Here is a 22,061-nt window from a genome sequence, read left to right as displayed (position 1 = left end):
CCCCAAATCCCTTTTAGTATCAGCAGGTGATTTATTTCTGATTATTCCACCACATAAGCCAGAAAGAAGTTTTGATCCAATTGGCATTTACAGGATACAGAACTAATAGTTTTTTTTTAAAAAAGATATTTTCCTGGACTATTGAATCATCTTTGAACCACTTCTGTTTTTGGAAGTCAGTTACATGTGCCTTTAACTTCCTCGTTTCTTTAGTTTTTTCAAATGAAAGGAGCTGAAATGTTCATCTTTTCAAGACTGAATGGAAAGTTTATAATCCAAAGTCATTCTAACCTAAAGCTCTTCATAATAAGCCCCAATGATTTTATGTAGTAAAGTGCTACTGCTGAAGCAGTAACTGCTTTTACTCTGCTTTTACTGCTCTGCTTTTACTTGGCAGAGCTGAGGAATAAAATCTCTGTGTTCGAATGCGGGTGAGATCACGAAATCAGTTCCTTGTGGCTCCCCAGAACGTTCTAGCAGGTGTCTGAGTGGTGTCAGAGATGTGCTGGGTGCCGGCAGGGTGGGATGTGACCTCCCTCCTCCTGCAGGCTGGTCCTCTCCCGCTTCGAGTTCGAAGAGGTGTCCAGCGGGGAGAACGCCTTGGACGTTGGAGAGGACGAGGAAGAGGTGTGGCTGTTCTGGAGGGACAGCAACAAGGAGATCCGCAGCAAGAGCATCCGGGAGCTGGCCCAGGATGCCAAGGAGGGGCAGAAGGAGGATCGGGACGTGCTCAGCTACTACAGGTGAGCAGCACTTGGCTGGCAGAGCTCAGTGTGGGGAGCCCTGTGCTCTGCAGGGCTGCTGTGGGACAGAGCTGCTGCTTTCACACACAAAGCAGCCTTTGGAGAGGGAGGATGGAGTCACCCTGAGAGCTGAAAGCACAGAGTTATCCATAGTGGGAAGTCCAGTTACCAGCTAGAGCGAGTTTAAACTGATTTAAAAAGAGCTCCTGCTCCAGGTGTTGAAGTTGCCCAGCACTTTGTGCCCGTGTTTCTGCTTGGTTTCCTGGCAGTGGGAGCTGGGAGAGCACAGGCATGGTGTGCACTGGGTCACCTGTGTTCAGGTGGGAGCTGGGTGAACAACCACTTGTGGGAAGGACAGGATTGGAGTGTGCACATGGCTTTGCTTTTGGTTTTCAGGAGTCAGGGCTGTTCTCTCTGCCTTCTGCATTTCTCTACAAGCCCTTAATGGTCCTGCAGTCCTGAGCAGGACAAGCCTGAGGTTCTGGATGTGCCCCAGGGCTGGTGTCGTAGATGTGCAGAGCTCCTCTGTGCAGCCCAGGCCGTGCCTTGAGCAGGGCCTGACATGGAGTGATGTTTCCAGACGACTTGACAAGACACTGAGTTCTTGGCATAGTGTGAGATCAGGTTTCTGCCCAGACCAAATTCCTGTGTCTGGGTTAGAAACCCCTGGGAGTTGTTTGACTGACTCAATTGTGGCAATGCAGAAAGTACTAAATTATTTTTTTAATAGCTATCTTATTTGTATTACCTCTTACATTGAAATGGTTCTTGCAGGAAAATTCCGAATACGTGGTTTTATTTGGGCCTATTTGAGCTCCAAAGGGGACCTCTGGGTTATAATTTTTTAAACATATAGGCTTTCCAATTTTTTTTCTTGCACTTGTTTTTAAATAGAATTGGTAGAGTTCATTGTATTGGTAAGCATTATTTGTATTACTGGAAAATGGAATACTGTCTCTATTAATCCATGAGTCTCAGTCCTATACCCACCTCCTGTACTTTACAGCGTGCTGGAAATTAGGGTGTGAACTTTATACTCACTGAAATTCAAGTATAAGCTTTTAATGCTGGGTTTTTTTCCTTTTTTTTTTTTTTTTTCCCCCTGAAGGTACCAGCTGAACCTCTTTGCTAGAATGTGCCTTGACCGCCAGTACCTGGCCATCAACGAGATCTCGGGGCAGCTGGACGTGGACCTGATCCTGCGCTGCATGTCCGACGAGAACCTGCCCTACGACCTGCGCGCCTCCTTCTGCCGCCTCATGCTGCACATGCACGTGGACAGGGACCCCCAGGAGCAGGTGACCCCCGTCAAGTACGCCCGCCTCTGGTCAGAGATCCCCTCTGAGATCGCCATTGACGAGTAAGTCCGCGCTGGAACGGGGTGGGAGAGGAGATGGCACCGCTGGGGGGGGTCTGAAAGCGGAACCGGAGCGATGGGAAGTTGGGAGTTATTTTATACTGGTGGTGTTTGGAAGGAAAGTAAATTAAAAACACCCACAAGCGTGTTCCTGGGAAGTCAGTAACCTCCCTGTGTGTGGGGTCAGCTCTGAGGCTGTGGGGTTTGTCTCCAGAATGTGCAGTGGTCACAGTGAGGGGCTGATTTTGGGTGGTGTGACAGATGACCTGGCCCTGGGGTGGGAAAGCAGGGGAGGAGGATTTCATCATAGAATTGTTGAGGTCTGAAGACCTTTAAGATCAAGTCCAGCTGTCAACACAGCACTAACACCATGTTCCTCACATCCTCAAGTGCCACACCCACACGTTTTCTGAACATTTTCAGGGTCAGTGGTTCCACCACTGCCCTGGCAGCCCCTTCCAGAGCTTGACAACCCTTTCCATGAAGACATTTATGCTAATATTCAATCTAAACCTCCCCAGGATAAGTGGAGTTGGTTTCCTCAGGGCAGTGTCCTGCTGGGAGCTCACACCATCAACAGCCAAAACAAGGGCAAGGTGCTGGAGACAGTGGCTTTCCTCAGCCTCCAGTGGAAAATCCTCTTGTTACAGTGGTCAAAAACCTGCACAAAACCACAGCTTACCCAGGGACATGGTTTCTTGACCACTTTTTTTTAACTCTTTTTAATTAGTGATTTAAAACTTAGAGTACTCGACTCTTCAGAGCTTTTTTCAGTTGGAGAAAACAAACACCTAAAATTGGTGTTACATACCAGGAATTTAAGTTTTGTGTGTTAGTCCTGGTGTTCTCTCCTTTCTAGCCTGGTTTTCTGTGCTGACAGAGATATAGCAGATAATACTCAGTTTTAAATGCCAAAATACAAAACCAAATGATTTCTGCTCTGGCAGAGGCTCAACAGTGATAAGTGATCAAACAGGGAAACATAAATTAGTGGAAGGTGGGGATTGTCTTGTTCAAAGTCCCTCTGCACATACTGAGAAAAAAAAAACCCTAGAATATATATTAAATATTAATATCTGCTTTGCATATAGATGGGATTTATTTGGAGGAAAAATACCATCCCCAGTCAGCATCTCCTGGCTACCCCTTCTCCTCAGTGCTGCACACCACTTGTCACTGTTTCCACTCTAATAATAAAGGTTACTTTTTTAATTTATTTGGACAAAATTTCTTCCTTTTTTTCCCTTTTGTTTTCCTCAGACATTTAAAAATAGTACAAAATGAGCATATGGGATAAAACAGCAAAAGCCAGGAAATTATGGTGTCAGTGTCCTGACTCCCTCGTTTGGATAAATTATTTACCAGCCTTTAACTTCTCTTAGATTCTGACAAGCCAATGAAAAATTGTATCTGGTGAAAGGAGTCCTGTGTATTTGCATGCTAAGCCTTGTGTTTTGTTTTCTTTTTTTTGTTGTGTTCTTTTTTTTTCCCTCTTCAGCTATGATAGCAGTGGAACTTCCAAAGATGAAATTAAGGAGAGATTTGCACAAACAATGGAATTTGTAGAGGAATATTTAAGAGATGTGGTGTGTCAGAGGTTCCCTTTCTCTGATAAAGAGAAAAATAAACTCACTTTTGAGGTAGCTACCCAGTTCTGATTTATCCTTTTCTGTTTCTTTGGTGGAATGTTGGTACTTTTTTCAACACCAGATAGTTTGGCAAGCACTGACCGAGTGCTAAGCCTCAGCAGGCTCCTCCTTCCTTGCTCCTCATGCGAGTTTGGGAGTTTGCAGTGATGGTTCTTGAAATGCAATTAATGAATGTGAGTTTATGTCTTAGATTTGCAGCAGCCTTGTTTACTCTCTGTGCTCTCACTGTTATTGCAAAGTCAAGCCTTACTGGAATAAAGACTCTCAAAAACTAAACACTGTGTCTGCACACACAGAGAGCCTTGAGAGCTTACAGTGATGCTCACTGAGTGTCCTGTGACTTACTGACCTACTAGATAGTCTGTGCAAATAAGATGTAGCAAATCCAAGCGATAGCTTTCCCAAAATAACCATTAATATAAGAAAACATGATATTCTTTAAAAAAAAAATAACATATTTGAGGGAACACACTTCAGATAACGGGGCTACGTTAAATATTTACCCTCTCTGTGATATTTTTGTGTGGGTCTTGAAGCAGTGCATGGGGAGGACTGGTGGGGAAACCATGCAATATCTTTTTTTTTGTAAGATATAATGATAAAAGTCATCTGTACGTTCCCTCTAGTCTTGCCCCATCTTACCTGTTGTGTAATGAGACAAGTGGGGTCTGATTTTGTAGCTACAGAATATCAATGGCAGGTACAGACATTGTGCCAGGCACTGCAGTTCTGTAGGCAAGTAGATAACTTTCTGATGTAATGTAGAACTAGACAGTCTGGTGGATTTCCCAGATATTGTGATAAAATATGACTCAGTCAGGTTCTTGATCTTGTCACTGTGTTAAGAACAACTTGATTGTGAAAAAGCAAAATGTTTAGTATTAATCAGGCTTTTTATTGTTATTTTGGTAGGTTGTTAACTTAGCCAGAAATCTGATATATTTTGGTTTCTACAACTTCTGTGACCTCCTCAGACTAACCAAAATCCTCCTTGCTATATTAGACTGTGTGCACATCACTACCATCTTCCCTATTACCAAGATGGCAAAAGGCGAGGAAAGTAAAGGTAAGGCTGGAAAATGATGGGCAGAAAGTTCTTGGGTGGTTCAGGTTTGTCTCAGAATGTCAGTGTGGGTTGGGATCATTGAATCACAGAATATCCTGAGCTGGAAGGGATCCACAAGGGTCATCAGTCCCACTCCTGTCCTGCAAAGACACCTCAAATCCCCCCCTGTCCCTCAGAGCGTTGTCCAAACCCTCCTGCAGCTCTGGCAGCCTTGGGGCTGTGCCCACTGCCCTGGGGAGCCTGTTCAGTGCCAACCACCCTCTGGGGGAAGAACCTTTCCCTGACACCCACCCTGCCCCTGCCCTGTCCCAGTTCCAGCCCTTCCCTGGGGGCTGTCCCTGCTCCCAGAGCAGAGGTCGGAGCTGCCCCTCGGGAGGAGCCGCAGCCCCTGCTGGGCTCTGACCTCAGTCTCATCTCTCCAGCTGAACACACCAAGTGCCCTCAGCTGCTCCTCATCCGGCCCCCCAGACCCTTCCCCATCCCTGTGTCCCTCCTTTGGACACTCTCTTTAGATCTTTCCTTTACTGTGGCCCCCAAACTGCCCCCAGGACTCGAGGAGAGGCTGCCCCAGGTCAGAGCAGAGCGGGACAATCCCCTCCTCACCCAGTGATGCTGTGCTTGGAAATCTCCTCCTTTCTGTCCATGGCTTGGCTGTAAAGCTGAGTAATGCCTGTAAGGAAAGAGGGAAAGGGCAGGGGGTTTCTCCAAGTACTGCAGAGCTTCTGTTGGCTTCCCTTTGTCCCAAGGATTTGGATGTGTAATGTTGAGACACTTTCTCTCCGTAGGATGTCGAGGGTCCTTGCCCTGTTAATGCAGCCCCATTACACCATCATAACTTTACCTGTTTGCCTCTCTGAAGGGAGCAATGTGATGAGGTCAATCCATGGAGTGGGAGAGCTGATGACCCAGGTGGTGCTCAGAGGTGGGGGGTTCCTGCCCATGACTCCGCTCGCGGCTGCCCCCGAGGGTAACGTCAAGCAGAGCGAGCCGGAGAAGGAGGACATCCTGGTCATGGACACCAAGCTGAAGATCATTGAAATACTTCAGGTACCAGCAACACACATTAATGCAGCATCTTGTGCTCTCTGTAAGCGTTAACAGGGTCCTGCTGCCTTTTAATTTATTTCTGCCTCGTATGTGCCTCTTACACTGGTAAAGTGTTACAGAAGGTGACCTTGTCAGGCACGTGGCTCTCAACTTGCCTGTGACAATATTATGCCTTTGCTGAAACAATTTATTAGAAAAGAGCTTGCAGGTGGCATCTGCCTATTTAGCAGTGATTTGTAAGTAGCTGACTTGAAGCAGAGCTCTCATTTTCCACCTTACTGTCTCACCAATTTCTTGGAGTCTGCGGGGCCATCTCCAGTGCCCCAAGGAAGGAGGGGGATACTGGAGACTCCTCTTTGCACAGCCCTCAGCCTGCCATGTGTTTTCAGCATGCCCATTAGCCAGCCTCGCTGTCTGTTCCGTCTCTGTCTGGCTTTTCTCACTTTCTCTCTCCTGAGTCTTTGGGACACACACAGTTTTTTTCCCTTTTCCACGGCACTGCCTCGATCGAGAGGTTACTGCAGAATTCCTGCCCTGAAATCCAGCTTCCTCCTCTGACTGTAGGAGTCCTTTTTCTGTTCAGTAACTTCATCAGTGAGTTCATGGAGGTCAGAGTGCTGCAAGAGCCTCGTGGGCAGGAGTGTGTGAGGCAGCAGGAGATCCATGGTGTTCCTTCCCCGTGCCCCGTGGGAGGCTGTGCACGGAGCACGGGGTGAGGTCCTGCCCTTCCCTCAGCAGCAGATGCAGCACGTAGGGAGGCTTCAATCCTTCCTTCCATCAGTGCTAATTTTAGTTAAAGGCACAGCTTCTCCTGGGGCCTGGTGTGTGCAGAGGGGTATTTCAGTGTGCCAGTATCCCCCCAGTTCCCAGGGCCCATTAAAACTGGCATCAAGCCTTTTCCCCAAAAGCTGTGAGAACTCTGAGTGTTCTTGGCACTGCATCTCCTTCCTCAAGAGGAAGATCGTGGAGAAGGTGGTCTCTGCTAGGGTGGAGGTTATCTGGCACCAGCTGGTCCTGGACTGGTGTAGCTGCTGTGTGGCAGCAGCCTGGCTCCTGGCAGCTCCTGTCCTGCTCCTGTGCCCCAGCACCCCGGGAGAACAGCAGCACGTGTCTGTGGGATTCCTGCTGCTTCAGAATGGAGATGGAAATGCTGCTTTCCTCCCCTGGGGGATGGGGTATGGATGCCAGCATCAGGCAGTAATGAGGGAGCAAAGCTCTGCCAAAGTATCTTACTCATGTTTTATTGTGTGTGTGTATCACGCTCGTTGAAAGCACTGAGAATTTAAATGACTGAATCCTGGGGATTTTTAAGACAACATTTGCATATCTCATAGAATTGTAGAAACCCAGGATGGTTTGGGTTGGAAGGGACCTTAAAGATCATCCAGTCCCACACCCTGCCATGGGCAGGGACACCTTCCACCAGCCCAGGTTGCTCCAACCTGTCTTGGACACTCCCAGGGATGGGGCAGCCACAGCTTCTCTGGGCAAACCTGTGCCAGGGCCTGCCCACCCTGGGTAACTTTCCTAAGTTAAATCCACATCTCTGCTCCATTATGTTGCATGTTGGTGGCACTGCACTGTGTGTAAATTGTAGATGTGCTGGAAATAGGCACATGATTTCAACATTCTTCCTGCTTCTGCATCCCCAGTTTATTTTGAACGTGCGACTGGACTACAGGATCTCCTGCCTGCTCTGCATATTTAAACATGAGTTTGATGAAAGCAATGCCCAGATGTCCGAGTCCCCCACTGGAAGCAGCAGTCAGGAAATGCCAGCTAATGTTCCAGGTTGGTTATTGTGTGGGTTAGGGGAGACTCTGCAGTATCAGAGGGACTGATGGTTAATTGTTTCAGGTCCTTGCTTTGGCACACAGATGGTCCCCCTGGAGCAGAGTGTCCTGCTCACAGTGGTGCAAAGGAGTAGGTTCACTTCCACATTTTCAGCATTTTCCAACTAAATACTGTCTCCTATTTGCTTCCATGTATTAAGTGTGACCAAGAGCCCCAAGTTTTACATCCTTTAAAAAAACTCTGAAATAAGCGCTGTCATGTGTGACCTGCCATCGACCTCAGAGCTTTTCCATGGATGTTCCTGGGTGAAGGAAAATGGTCCCCAAAGTAATGTGGTTTTCTCCATCCCTTCCCCTCATCCTCGTGCCTCTACCCACCCCAAATTTTTCTTTCCCAAAGATTTTGTAGGAAGGCAGGACCTCTGGAGGTGTCTGGGCCTCAGTGCTGCTGTGGAGGAGCTTGTCACGTCCAGTGTTCTTCTGAACTGGAAGCAGGATGGTGGGCTGGGTCACTGGGGGTTGTCTGTTGGGATATCACTTTCCAAGGGGAAAAAGTGTCCTGTAGTAGGACCTGTGCCATGTAGGAATAACTGAACGTTAAATGTGCAGCTTAGTAGTTATCATATGGTTTTTGTTCCCCAATTTGGGGGCTGTACCTGCAGATACAGAGGAAAAAGGTAAGAAAAATGTGGGTTAGATGTGAAGTGTTCAAAGTGTGACTGTCTTTTGATCCCACTTCAAAGGAGATGTGTTGATTCTTTTCCTGGGCTGCCTGAGCCTTTGGAATGGGGCTGGGGGTACACCTACAGCTCCCTCTGCCAGCTGAACTTTGGAACAAACAGGGTACGCGTTTTTGGCGAGGATATAAAATCTCTGTGCTCCCTTCTGTTCCCTGGGCAAGTTTTTGTGAAATAATGAGAGTCCAAGAGTGTTTTGCCAGTTTTATGGGTTTTTTAATTTCAGAATATTGGTCATTGCCCCTGTGATAAGGTACCTTACACTGAGAAATGCAAAAGCCTTTTTATTGCTGTCATGGCTGAATTTATTATTTCAAACTTCTCAAGGGTGAAGTTTGGCCTTTTATTGTAAATGGCCCCTTGGAATGACACCAGGTCCCATGAGCATCCTGGAATGATGCTGCTGCAGTCTAAAAGTAGGCAAGAGAGGAATAAGCCTGGATGTTGCTGAAATAATTACACACTTTAATATGTGAGCAGGGAGCAGGTTAATTTATTGTCTTATGTTCTCTGAGCAGCTGCTTCAGTGATCTCAGTGTCCCTTTCAGCTTATGACTTGCTTACACTGCTGTCAGCACTTGCCATTTGAAATGTTTTTAGGCTGAAAAAAACATCTTTGATGTCACTCTGACATCACGTATCTGTCTCGTGTTCTCAGGAGCCCTGGACTTTGAACATATTGAAGAACAAGCTGAGGGGATCTTTGGAGGAAGGAAAGTATCTGTTCACGGGTGCTCATCGAGGGGGGACTCAGAGTGCCCAGGGAACTCCAGTTCAGAGTGAGGTGGTAACTGGGGAGAGCTTGGAAACAGCTACCACACCTACTCAGGCTTAATTTTCCTAAAATGACTCGGATGCATCTCAAAGTAGGGTCCAGTTGGATTAAAAACCACAGAGAAGGGATACAAGGGTCCTTCAGCCAGAAGAATCATTGTGGGAGGGCTCCACTTGTGTGGGTAAAAGCCAGGGTGGAGGATTAGGGCATCTTAAGCTCAGTGCTGCAGTAAAATCTTACTTTGGTGGAAGAGTTTGTGCAGGCAAGGATTGGCAAAACTTTGAATCGGATAATGTAAGCTGAGTGGACCCTGAACAGTGAGATTCTGGAATAGCTTCCCTCTTAATGACACACCAAAAACCCTGTCTCTTAAGGGTTTGATTCAATAAATTTCCTCTTTGTTTAAAAGTAAGAAAAGAGGTTTTCCTCCTGCTGGGACACTCAGTCTGATGTGTCTCCCCCACTCTGTTTTCAGTGAGGAGAACACCCCTCTGGATTTGGATGATCACGGTGGCAGAACATTCCTCCGAGTTCTGTTGCACTTAACCATGCATGATTACCCTCCCCTGGTGTCTGGAGCACTGCAGCTCCTCTTCAGGCACTTCAGCCAGAGGCAAGAAGTCCTTCAAGCTTTCAAGCAGGTATGTGTGAGTTCCAGGAGTTATTGCTCATCTGAATGTGTATGTTGCAGCTAAAAACAACCCTTTTTGTGCAACTAATGGATTGCATTCATGTAAGGTTCAACTGCTTGTTACCAGCCAAGATGTTGACAACTACAAGCAGATCAAACAAGACTTGGACCAGCTGAGGTCAATAGTGGAGAAGTCGGAGCTGTGGGTCTACAAGGGCCAGGGTCCTGACGAGGCCATGGACAGTGTGCCAGGTGAAAACGAGCACAAGAAGAAAGAGGTAATTAGGTTGTGTTTGTGCAGGTTCCTGTGTGGGTATTTTGAGGGCGTAGCTGTGTTCAGAACTGGGGCAGAAAGAAGCCCATCTTCCCAGCACCCTGAGTAGCCTGGTGAGGCTGGCTGTGTACTTCTAGGTTAAGGCAAGGGTAAGGGGAGAACTTGACCTGGTTGATGCCAAGTGGAGACTCCTCAGGATTAGCAGCCACTGAAGTGTCACCTTTAGGGTCTGACAGAGCTGGTTTGGGTTGGTTTCTGGCTCCCCAGTTCTGTCCTTCCAGCACTGACCGATCACATGGGATTTGTCCAGTCAAAAGCGCCTCAAGTAAGGTAAGGGCAGGGCTGTGAACTGCTCAGGTGATGCCTTTTGAGTCATGGCACTGATTAAATGGCAGAACAGAACCGTGCTTGATCTGTACCTGATAATCCAGGACTTTCCTGACATGCCCATCTGACTTGGAGCTCATTAAACACGTTTTGCCTCCATATAATTTGCAGTCAGACAGACAGGACTGGGTGAGGGAATCCAAGAAACAGTCCCTTGGTTATGAACACTTATTGTTGGAAGTAAAGACAAGTCATTTACTTGTTGCTTTTCTTGTGCAGGTCCTGAGAGGCATTTCTTAGTATCTGTGCAGTGACAGTTTAATAACAGTAGAGAGGAAGAGAACGTAAGGGTTTTTTTTGGGAGGGAGACTTGATTAGAGGCAGAATGTGACAAGCAAAGGAAAGGACAGGAAGTTGCTGTCTCTGAAATCATCCCACCCTCACCTTATTTTGTGTTGTAGAGGTCAGTGTGACTTGACAAGATAATTGTATGTGTTTTTGTGAGGCTGTCAGAGCTGGAGGATGACAGTCCTTCCCAGGAGGAGAGCGGGCGCTGTCCTAGAACGGTAATTTTAGCCTTTGTGAAGGCAGTAGTATAAGCTACTAATAAACTGTCTGATTTTATCCTCAGGAAGGTCACAGCAAGTCCCAAAAGCCTGAAAGTACTAGCAGCTACAACTACCGGGTAGTAAAAGAGGTAAAACTTTGCTTCTTGATAGTTCCCTGGCAGTGTAAATGAGTAACAGAGCTCTGGAGAGCTGCAGTCAGAGGGAGGTACCCAGGAAAGTCTGAGTCACTGTGCCATTGTGGAAACTATTTGCTGAGTAATGACATATCCCAGCTTGAATGGGAAGCCAGGATATAATAAGCACGACGTGTGTACTCTTTCCTTGAGGATGGATTAGTGAGAAACGCGACGTTTCTGCTGCTGTTTCAATGGTAACACAATATTTTTACTGTTAAAGACTACAAAGGCAGGAGGCAGGGGGAGAAGCCATTTAGTTTGCCCTGGTCCTGAGTACTCCTGGCACTCAAACCCACCGTGCTGTTGGAATTTAATGTAGGGAACACCAGACCGAGAGCGTGTGCTGGTGTTGGTTGTGAGCTGGAGGCCTGTGTGTGGAGCCTGCTGGTGGGTTCACTGGGCCTGGCTGAGTTCTGCAGGAACGTAGAATCACAGAGCATCCAGGGCTGGAAGGGACCCACAAGGATCATCCAAGTCCACCAGCCTTAGTCAGATGCCATGGATGGAGCCTGGGCCACGAGGTGCTGCCTGGAGCCGCTCTGCTCCGTGCAGAGGAGCTTCTCCCTGGTGCTGCTCTCTGGGACCTGGCGTTCTGTGAAGGAGAAGCCAGGCTTTGGGCTCTAAAGCCAGTCTCTCTGCAGATCCTGCTGCGGCTCAGCAAGCTCTGTGTGCAGGAAGGGGCCTCTGTCAGGAAGAGCAGGAAGCAGCAGCAGCGACTCCTGCGGAACATGGGAGCCCACGCCGTGGTGCTGGAGCTGCTGCAGATCCCCTACGAGAAGGTGGGGCTTCTCTGTGCTGTCATCACCCTGCTTTGGGTCCTGTTGGCAGGCTTTTAATGCCTCCTCAGAGTCTTGGATACGTTTGAATGTGTTGGATCCACAGGGGCGGGTTCATATGGGCTCATAGTCTATAAAACAAGCACATTTTGGGGAGCTTGGACCAGCTCTGTGTGTTTGAAGTCTTGAACATAGTTATGCACTAGTTCCTGAAGAAATATTTGTCTGCCACAGCTCAGAGTAAGACCAAGCCTCAGCTCTGAGCTTTTCATGGGAGGCATGCGCTGCCTTGAAGCTGAGCTATGGAAGCAAGACCCAGTTGTTGCTGTGGGGCAGCTGCATGCCCACCATCCTGGGAACACCTACTGGCCCTCCAGGTCAGACCAGTACTCATAATGAGCCATATCATATCCACATGTTGTCAGCAGTGCAGTGTGGAGCCCACTGGGGCTGGGTTTGGAGCCCACTGGGCCTGGACTGTGTGTGGCTGGAGCCTGCACAGCCCCACGTTGTGCTGATGCAGCACAGCCCAAGTTCATCACTTGGCTGCCCATTAGTCACAGGTGACAGGTGCTTATCAGTGCAGAAGTGACAAGCTTCCTGGTCACTCTGCTTTCCTCCTTTCCAAACTCCACAGGTTTCTGAGAACCAGTAATTCTGGACAGAATCTTTGATTAATGTTAAGTCTCATGGTTTCTTGCTTCACATTTTGCTAAAAATGGGCAGCAGAAACACTTTCCAACATCTTGTTGTCCCCTTTCTGTCCTGTACGTGTGAATGTGCATTGGGCAGGCAGCATGGAAGGGCTTTCACCCTTGGAAATGGATGAAATTCCTTAAAAGTAAAAACAGACTTCGATTTTCCAAACTGCACCTTCTGCCACGGGTGGGTTGGGAACCCACACTGACATCAGAGGAAAGGCACCAGTTCCTCAGCAGTCCTTGGAAGTGTGCAGGCAGTGTGCAGGTTCCAGTAAATATCAGTGGGGCTGGGCTGGTGCAGTGACAACTTTCCGTGTGTCCCCTGCCATGAACTGCCCGTCTGCCTGAGCAGTGGAACATGGCAGAGTTCCTGGGCAGCCCCGAGGTGATGATGTGTGGCTTGGCCAGCGTGCTGGGATGTTCAGAAGTGTAGAAGTGGCTAAAGCACGTTGCTGGCAGGCCTGGCCACCGAGTAGGCAGTTTCAGGGAATAAACTACTGTAATTTCTATTATGGAGTTCATTTTTGGTGCTCTTTAGAGCTGTGGAACGGGCCAAACTCACCCCGAGCGTCTGCGAGCTGGGTGGAGGTTTGTTTTCCTTCGGGATGTGAGGGACGTGACAGTTCCCTTGCAGAGCTGGAGCTGTTGCTGATCCAGTGCTCACCTGAAAGTGAACCCTGGGAGTCCTTTTAACCCCCTCTTGTTTGTCATGCAACCCCAGGCTGAAGACACGAGGATGCAGGAGATAATGAAGCTTGCACATGAGTTTTTGCAGAACTTCTGTGCTGGGAACCAACAGAACCAGGCCTTGCTGCACAAGCACATAAACCTGTTCCTTAACCCAGGGGTAAGAATAACCTCAGGCCATGATTTATTTTGTGTTCTAGGCAGGGGAAGGGACTGGATTGTCCTTGGTGATGCCTCGGGGGCTGTTCTGATGCAAGGCTGGTTGAAGAGGTCACATTTTGTTTTCATTCTGAAGAGTCAGAGGTTGGCAAGATGTTTGTTTAGGGCCATTTCAGTGTAGAAAGTTCAAGAGGCTGAAGTGGAGTGAAAAATAGGCTGAGATGGGAGCTGGGGTGTTGACAGATGAGGTCCTCAGCAATGTCCCTCCAGCCCTGCGCCCTGCAGGAGTGTTGGCTTTATCCTGACCTCTCTGGGGGCCTGGTGGGTCGTTTATTTCCTGATTTCTTTCTTCCCTTTGTCCCTTAGATCCTGGAAGCAGTGACAATGCAGCACATTTTCATGAACAACTTCCAGCTCTGCAGCGAGATCAACGAGCGCGTCGTTCAGCACTTTGTCCACTGCATCGAAACCCACGGCAGGAACGTTCAGTACATCAAGTTCCTGCAGACAATCGTCAAGGCAGAGGGGAAATTCATTAAGAAATGCCAAGATATGGTAATGGCTGAGGTGAGAGCTGCAGGGATTTGCAGGGTCTGAACAGAAGTTTTCACATAGCAGTTGGTGAACATGACAAATTGATCCTCTCGCTTCGGGGACTGCCAAGAAGCTGACAGTGAGCTCTCAGCATGCAAAAAGAGCAAACAGCTCCCAGAAAGCTCAGGCTTTTTGTGACCAAAAGCTTTCTGAGCTCTTGACTCATAGGTATAACAAGGGGTTGATAATTGATGGCAGAAGTTACTTCCTGGCACATGTGCACAGCAGCACATGGGTGGGATTATGAAGCAGGGGTGCCTTTCCCTGGCAAAATTGCCTTGAAGAGAATTAATTAAATTTCAAAATCTCTGATGCACAAGGAGAATTCTACCATGATAGTGTTTTGATGGGAATTCTTTATACCATCCCAGAATGGTTTGGGCTGGAAGGGACCTTAAAACCCATCCAGTCCCATCCTCTGCCATGGGCAGGGACACCTTCCACTGTCCACTGTCCCAGGCTGCTCAGAACTGGCCTTGGACACTCCCAGGGATGGGGCAGCCACAGCTGCTCTGGGCACCCCGTGCCAGGGCCTCCCCACCCATACTTTTCCTAATGCCCAGTCTTTCAGTTTGAAGCCATTCCCCCTTGTCCTGTCACTCCAGGCCCTTGTAAATAGTCTTAGCAAGGTGTACTTACTCAGCTGTTTAAGTGCTGAAGGTGGAAAAGATGAGGGTGTTCCTTAGGAGTGTAGGTGACTGGGAAACTGGAGTGGCAGGGGAGAAGGGAGAGGAGAGAGAAGGGTGAGTAAGTGCCTCAGAGTGGGATACTGGATGTGATCCAGGGTGGTGTATTTGCATGTCTGATGGGATGTTTGGCCTCCTCAGCAGGGGGAGCCCCAGGATCAGATTTCTCAAATCTGGCTTAGTGCATCAATCCTGGTAGATTGATGGAAAATCTTCCGGAATTCGTCGTTCAACTCGAAAGCAACTTCCTGAGCTCACCAACACACAGCTGAGTTGGTGAGGTGGTCAGCAGCTGCTGAGCAGAGGGGGCTGCCTGAGAGGTTTCCTTCTGCCTTTTATCCCGCTATTTTTCCCGAACCCTGGGGGAGGACAGCCCTGGATCCCTGCAGCTGAGTGCTCAGCAGTGCCCAGCCTGGGGCAGGTCTCGCTTTGCTCGTTCTCCTTCCCTTCCTGGAGTTCCAGGAGGTCTGAGCTGCTCTGAAATCGTGGCCAGCAGGGTGTCAGGTGTGAAGCTGATGGAAATCTCCAGTGTGTGACTTAAGGTGTCACTTTGTGCCTCGGAAGATGGATGGTGTTTGCTCAGCGGGATGGAAGGAGAGAGCCCTGAGCCCTCCCAGCCCTGTGCCCTGGGGCAGGTCTCTGACCAGCACAGAGCTGCCCACAGCTGCATTGAAAAGTCAACTGAGGCAACAGAACATGAAATAAAAAAGCACAACGGAAAGTCTCAAGTTTTTTGGCACAGCTTCTGTCTAAGCAGGCAGCTGGGCTGGCTTTGAACTTCTTCAGCAGTTCAGAAGTGGTAAATTCTTTAGGAGAAAATGTCCTACTCGTGTCCTGTCGCCCGTGAAGGCAGCACAGGAGCAGTGCCCAGCTGACCTGCTGGGCTGTGCTCCTTGTGGGTGTCTGGGGAGCAGCTCAGGGGGACTGGCAGCCCCAGTCTGGGAGGATGCTGTTGGGAAATCCCAGGCTTTGACCTGCTGATGGAATGTTCTCCTTCCTGGGCAGCTGGTGAACGCAGGAGAAGATGTGCTGGTGTTCTACAACGACAGAGCCTCCTTCCAGACCCTGGTGCAGATGATGAGGTCGGAGAGGGATCGGATGGACGAGAACAGCCCCCTGATGTACCACATCCACTTGGTGGAGCTGCTGGCTGTGTGCACCGAGGGCAAGAACGTCTACACAGAGATCAAGTGCAACTCCCTCCTCCCCCTGGATGACATTGTGAGGGTGGTGACCCACGAGGATTGCATTCCTGAGGTGAGGGCTGAGAGAAGAACTGGCCTGTTTCTATTTGAAATGTGCTGATTTTGGGTGAGAGAGGTTTGATATTGCTGAGTGTGCCTGGGAAGGGGGTGGTGCAGGTGGGCAGTGAGCTGGGAAACTGGATTCCTTCCCTGCTTCTGCTGTCAGCACCCCCAGACTACAGTCTGGATAACGAAGTTAAATCCTTTCATACTTGCTCCTTAGCCATAAAACAGGAATGTGATGCTGCACTTGGTTATTTTATAAGGTTCTTGAGGCAGAGAGGTTTGTGGATGTGCTGCTAACCTTGAACAGATGGATCTGCAGGTCTGGAAATGATTATGATGCTGACGTTTGGTCTGCAGTAATCTTGGACGGTTTTTTATTGGATGGTGTCTTGCTATTCACGGCATTAAATTTCAACAGTGGCTCAATAAAAGGAAGTCGAATTCCAAATTATTTATGAAGCAGTTTTAATGTGACATTATATTCATTCATACCACCATTCAGGTTTTTATTCTGTATTAATTTTTTCCTCTGCTTTTAGGTCAAAATAGCCTACATCAACTTCTTGAACCACTGCTATGTGGACACAGAAGTAGAAATGAAAGAGATTTACACCAGTAATCACATGTGGAAGCTGTTTGAGAACTTCCTGGTTGACATCTGTCGGGTAACGTATCTGTACCAAGGATCTGAATTCAGAAAGCTCAGAAGAGCCTCTTTGATATACAGCAGTAAGAATAAAACATAGTGCATCGAGGCAATAAGCTCCCTGAATTCTGTGTTCCTGTAAATTTATGTGTGCCTTCTTCTCCTTATGCCTGTGGATTTCATTAGTCATATTTCATGGAACACATTAATATTTTCCTTTTTAAAAGAAAAAAAAAAAAACCAACCAAACCAGAGCTGAGTGAAGCCCCACACCCTGCTCCTTTGCCCAGTGCCTCTTCTCTCCTGCCACCTGGTTTGCTTTTTCTGGCCAGGATGACTGTGCTCCTTCCTGAGCAACGTTTTTTGGCAGGTCAGGACAGATTTTTTTCCCAAGCCGGCATTTCTTCGGCCCTGTGGCTTTTTGCCTGGGATTCCAAGTATTTCCCCGCACGAAAGCATTACACCTCAGTGCTTCCTACCCTTCTCTTGTCCCCCCAGAGAGGTGCTCTGTGCCAGCACGTTGTACCAGTGGCACCCTCGGCTTTGCTGGAGCTCCAGAGCTCCAGTGTCATGAACACCAGCATGGCAGGGAACTGTTGGGACTGGAACAGTGGGAAACCAAGCGTTGCAGGCTCTAAGGGTGGCTGGTGTGCCCTGGTGAGCTGCTGCTGAGCTGAGGGTGGTTTGTCCTGCAGGCCTGTAACAACACCAGCGACAGGAAACACGCGGACTCCATCCTGGAGAAGTACGTGACGGAGATCGTGATGAGCATTGTCACCACCTTCTTCAGCTCCCCCTTCTCTGACCAGAGCACAACCCTGCAGGTAGGAAAATGCAGGGACAGAAAAGGGAGAACGTGCTGCCAAGGCAATTCTGCTCATCCCACTTGGGTGCCATTTACCAGTTCAAAAGAAGCACGTGTTGTAACAGGGGAACAAATATTTGACTGTTCCCGGTGACCTTTTGCTGGAGAAACGGAAAGATTTGTACATCAGATCTTTCTAGAGAAGTTGAAGTGTTGCTTTACTTCCTTAGTGGATTCAGGTCTGTGCTACCAACACCACCCAGGCCATTTGGAGAGAGTTTGTGTGTCACAGAATGGTTTGGGTTGGAAGGGACCCTCAGGATCACCCAGCTCCAACCCTGTGCCATGGGCAGGGACACCTTCCACTGGACCAGCTTGCCCCAAGCTTTGGTAGCAAACTTTCCAGGCGCTGGAAAATGTCTGGAGGAGTGTTGTACTACAGGGCATGCCAAGATGATTGATTAAAGAAAGCACATTTTATAGAAATATTCTAATTTCCCTTAAAAACATTCAGAAAAATCCAGAAGCTCTAGTTGTCTCACTAAGCTGAGTAGTATTTTCCCTTGTTCAGAAGTTGGGGAAATGTGAAAGAGGAGCTTGGAACTCTTGTGCAGTGGCAGAAGGCAGAGATTTCCCCAGCAGAGCAGCAGTGTCAGGACGTGGCCCTGATATTTGTGTTTGCACAAAGATGGGAGGAGTGTGGGTGGAGTGGGCAGGTGCCTGGCAGCTCTGGCACAGGTTTGAGAGGGGTAGTTGTTGAAACTTGATGCAACCTGGTCGTGCCAAAGGCAGATGTTTGCAGTGCAAACTCCAGGTTTTATGGAATCCCAGAATGGTTTGGACTGGGAGAGACCTTCCAAGATCATCCAGTTCCACCCCGTGCCAAGGGACACCTTCCACTACCCCAGGTTGCTCCAAGCCCTGTCCAGCCTGGCCTTGGACACTTCCAGGGCTGGGCAGCCACAGCTTCTCTGGGCACCCTGTGCCCGTGTTTGGTCACCCTGGGTAACTCCTCTCTGGGTGCTGGGGCTCAGCAGCTCCCTCAGGCTCGTGTCTCCCTGAGCCTGGGCAGGGCAGCAGCTGATTTGCTCCTCATGTGAGTTCAGCTGCTGTTGTGTATCACCCTCTTTTGTTGGAACTTCATCAAAGAAATGAGAAATTGAGATTGTTAACCTTGTCCTTAGGGCTCTGCCCTTCTGTCTTCCCTCTGACAGCCCCACATACCTGGGCTGTCCCGCTCTGGGTTGTCATCTCTGAGCATAAAGCATTTGAATACTCTTTTTGCCATCCTGTTTTAGCCATCTGTTAATGTTCTATCAGCAGTTTTTCCTTAGCTTCTCCATCTCCCCCTCTGTCTAGCAGGATGAAGTCACTCAGCTCACCTCTTTTCCCATCTCAGTCGATAGATGTGTCTTGTCCTAGATTCATCTTTCTTCTCCGCCTCGAAGTTAAAAGTTGTTTCTCTCCCTTTTTTTGCCTGACTCTTGCCCACCCCCAGGGATTCTGACACCTGAGGTGGACAGCTGGACCACCTGGCTGGTGTCCAGCCCTGTTCCAGGGGGGATTTTCCCTCCCACCTGAGATTCTGCAGCCCCTCTGCCCGATCTGTGCCCAATCCCGGAGGTGAGGGATGTGGCCCCTGTGCTTTGGGCCAGTCCCTCCCTGTCCTCTCTGCTGCTCCTTGTCATCCTTGCCATCCCATTCCTCCCTGTGCAAGCCTCCTCTTGTCTCCTGCTCCTTCGTGTCACGGCTTGACTGAAATTGTACCTCCCTTGAGCCAGGACCAGCCTTGCTCGTTCAAGGAACACCTTGTACATCTGTCATGTGGTTCAAAGCACATAAAATTAGGAGAACATAAATGTCCTTTCAGGGAACAGCTGCCCAAAACCCCTCCTTAACAAGCACTGTTTAACCTGTTTGCCTCCTGAGGCTGCTGCTGCCCAAGGCTTTCCTTCCCAAGCGGAGTCGGAGACATGAGGAACGTGGAGTAAATTTCCTATTTGATTTATTGACCTAGTTTAGGCAAATGAAACATCTTGGAGGCTTTTTAAGACCCAAGAAGTCTTTAAGCATGCACTGAAAGCAGCGTGTGGGTGGTTTCAATCTAAACATGCCGGTATTTTCAGGGCCCTTGGTGAATGCTGCTGTCTGCCATGGTTTGGGTGTTTGACTTAATTCCAGAAAGGATAATAGGTCTTTGCCTCTTAGCAGGTTTTGGGTTTTGAATTTTTGTTCCCCTTTTGTACCTTTCATAATGGTGTTTGATTAATTGATCTGATGGATTTAATTACCTAACAGATTCATCTTTTTCCTCTAACTCCACTTTTTTCTTACTAGGAGGCATTTCTGTTGGCCAGAAAAAAAGAGGTATTTTTTCACTGGTTCCTAAGTCTTGTGGTCTTTGCACTGTGGTGTAGTTCCCTTAGCTGATAGAAGCATTCCATAGCTAGTAGGCACAGGGACATGGTGTATTCCCTTCAGTTTGAAATATTTAAAATACTCTTTCCTCTACAGGTAAAGTAAATGGTTCTGTTAGGTAACCACTGTGCAAAACCAAACAGGGAGTTTTGGTCACTATTTTTGGGCTGGTGCAAGGATGAAAGAACAGGGGCACGTGTGTGTTGGAGCAGCTCAGCTGTGTGTGGTGGGAGCTCACCTGGTGAAATTCAGGGCTGAGAACCACACCTTGATTTTGGCTGGTCTGCAGTAGCTTTAGCGTTTGCCACTAACTGCTACCTGCGTTCCAAATTACACACACACAGCTGGTTCCTTAGTAAATTAGATACCAGCTAATAGCGCTTGAAATGATGAGTTTTCAACTCTGGAGCTGTGCTGTCGTGGAGCCAAGTCCCATTTTCCTGTGGACTCTTGAGTCAGCTGCTGGTCAATGCTAAAGCGGGGATCTCTGTGTGCCAGGGTTGCTGATGGCCCTGATTAAGCAGGTGAAGGTGGCTGCTTATTTCCTTTGCTTAGCCAAGCCTCAGTTACTGAGACTTGATGCTGTAGAAGCTCCTGTTCCACGTTTCCCTTCCAGCGCTGGTTCCCACCCTTCCCATCCAGCTGTGATTGTGTGGTGGGTTCTTCTCTGGCGACAACCTGGAGCTGCCCAGCACGTGGCTGCAGACCAGCTGGGAGTGGCTGGTGTGCAGAGAGTGCCAGCTGGGAGCTGGGGTCACCTGGAGGTGATGCTGCCCATCCCAGCAGGGTGAGGTTGACACTCTCTCTCCCCTTGCGTTGCAGACTCGCCAGCCCGTGTTCGTGCAGCTGCTGCAGGGGGTGTTCAGGGTGTACCACTGCAACTGGCTGATGCCCAGCCAGAAGGCCTCTGTGGAGAGCTGCATTCGGGTCCTCTCAGATGTAGGTAAGAAGTGGGTGTGAGCAGAACTAGCTGCTCAGGCGTGGTCACCCAGAACTTGCTGCTTCCATCTCATCCTTCCCTAGAGGAAGGGCAGTTTCCTTCCCCCAGGTGCCACCCCTGGATAAGCGGTGGCCGAGGTGCACAGGGCCAGGGCTGTGTTGATAAATGGTTGAGCAATAGATGGTGTGACTGTCACGTGAAGTGCTCTCCCTGCTCAGCCTCCAAACTCTGCAGCAGGGAGATAATTCTGTGCCACTCCTCCCCGTGATTTGCTCCACTTTTAGTCTCAAGAGGAGTAAGTTGCACCGGGTATGAGGCCAGGTGCCGTTGGATGGGTGTGCACGTGTGCCAGCACGAGCTGTTGGGAGTGTGTGTGTGTGTAGGGACAGATTCCTCCTCCCACGCTTGAGAGACAGTAAACAGCTCTGAGGTGTGAAAGCCTTAACACAGTCCTGCACAGGTCTGACCCGCTGCACAGGGACTGAGCTCTGCCTTGGTTAAAATGCCCTCAGAGAACCATGGAATCACAGCAGGGTTTGGAAAAGACCTCTGAGATCACCAAGTCCAACTGTCAACCAGTGTCACCACCACGTTCACCCTAAACCATGTCCTCAAGTGCCACACCCAGGTGTTTTCCGAGCCCTTCCAGGAGTGGTGACTCCATCGCCTCCCTGGGCAGCCTGTTCTGATGCTTGACATCCCTTTCCATGAAAAACTTTTTCCTGGTATCTAATCTAAACCTGCCCCTAGAACAAGTTGAAGCCATTTCCTTTCACCCTGTCTGGGAGAGACTGTAGAAGGAAGGAGTTTGTGGAAGGAATTGCAGGTAGAGGTTTGTCTTGTTCTCGTGTTGGTTCACGGGCTCACGGTCTCAAATCTCACCAACTTCGCTTGTTGCAGCCAAAAGCCGAGCGATTGCAATTCCCGTGGACTTGGACAGCCAGGTGAACAACCTGTTCCTGAAATCCCATAACATTGTGCAGAAGACTGCCATGAACTGGAGGATGACTGCCAGGAACGCTGCCCGCAGGGACTCGGTGCTCGCCGCCTCCAGGGACTACCGCAACATCATCGAGAGGCTGCAGGTGATGCACGGCCCCCTTCCCCGGGAGAACTAAAGGCTGCCTTGCCTTTAGGATAACTGTGAAACAATTAAACTGAAGGTCTCTTCTGAACAAACCCTCAGGTCTTTCATTTATTCAGGCAGGACAGGCCTAATTGTCCTGTAAGATTCTTGTCCTTCCCCCGCTCGTCA

General features: G+C 48.9%; 1 protein-coding gene across 13 annotated transcripts in view; it reads left to right on the top strand.

Moving 5' to 3' along the window:
• ITPR1 (inositol 1,4,5-trisphosphate receptor type 1) overlaps positions 1-22,061 on the top strand; it is a 142,505-nt gene that overhangs the window by 48,791 nt on the left and 71,653 nt on the right. For 12 of the 13 annotated variants that reach the window (XM_027893803.1, XM_027893801.1, XM_027893796.1 and 9 more), the window contains 18 exons: positions 549-743; positions 1,852-2,103; positions 3,599-3,740; positions 4,662-4,815; positions 5,675-5,862; positions 7,515-7,653; positions 9,051-9,105; positions 9,643-9,808; positions 9,906-10,076; positions 11,031-11,096; positions 11,786-11,923; positions 13,343-13,468; positions 13,834-14,034; positions 15,753-16,004; positions 16,537-16,662; positions 17,339-17,467; positions 20,689-20,809; positions 21,707-21,891. In XM_027893803.1, the coding sequence (XP_027749604.1) occupies positions 549-743; positions 1,852-2,103; positions 3,599-3,740; positions 4,662-4,815; positions 5,675-5,862; positions 7,515-7,653; positions 9,051-9,105; positions 9,643-9,808; positions 9,906-10,076; positions 11,031-11,096; positions 11,786-11,923; positions 13,343-13,468; positions 13,834-14,034; positions 15,753-16,004; positions 16,537-16,662; positions 17,339-17,467; positions 20,689-20,809; positions 21,707-21,891 (2,806 nt within the window). The remainder of the gene's footprint in view (positions 1-548; positions 744-1,851; positions 2,104-3,598; positions 3,741-4,661; positions 4,816-5,674; positions 5,863-7,514; positions 7,654-9,050; positions 9,106-9,642; positions 9,809-9,905; positions 10,077-11,030; positions 11,097-11,785; positions 11,924-13,342; positions 13,469-13,833; positions 14,035-15,752; positions 16,005-16,536; positions 16,663-17,338; positions 17,468-20,688; positions 20,810-21,706; positions 21,892-22,061) is intronic. The other variant, XM_027893795.1, reaches the window with a different exon arrangement.

The sequence above is a fragment of the Empidonax traillii genome, unplaced genomic scaffold, assembly GCF_003031625.1.
Source record: "Empidonax traillii isolate 1590-97213 ecotype Southwest subspecies unplaced genomic scaffold, ASM303162v1 scaffold406:size580191, whole genome shotgun sequence".
Taxonomy (NCBI): Eukaryota; Metazoa; Chordata; class Aves; order Passeriformes; family Tyrannidae; genus Empidonax; species Empidonax traillii.
The sequence above is the reverse complement of the archived record's forward strand: the minus strand, read 5'-3'. Positions and strand labels throughout refer to the sequence as shown.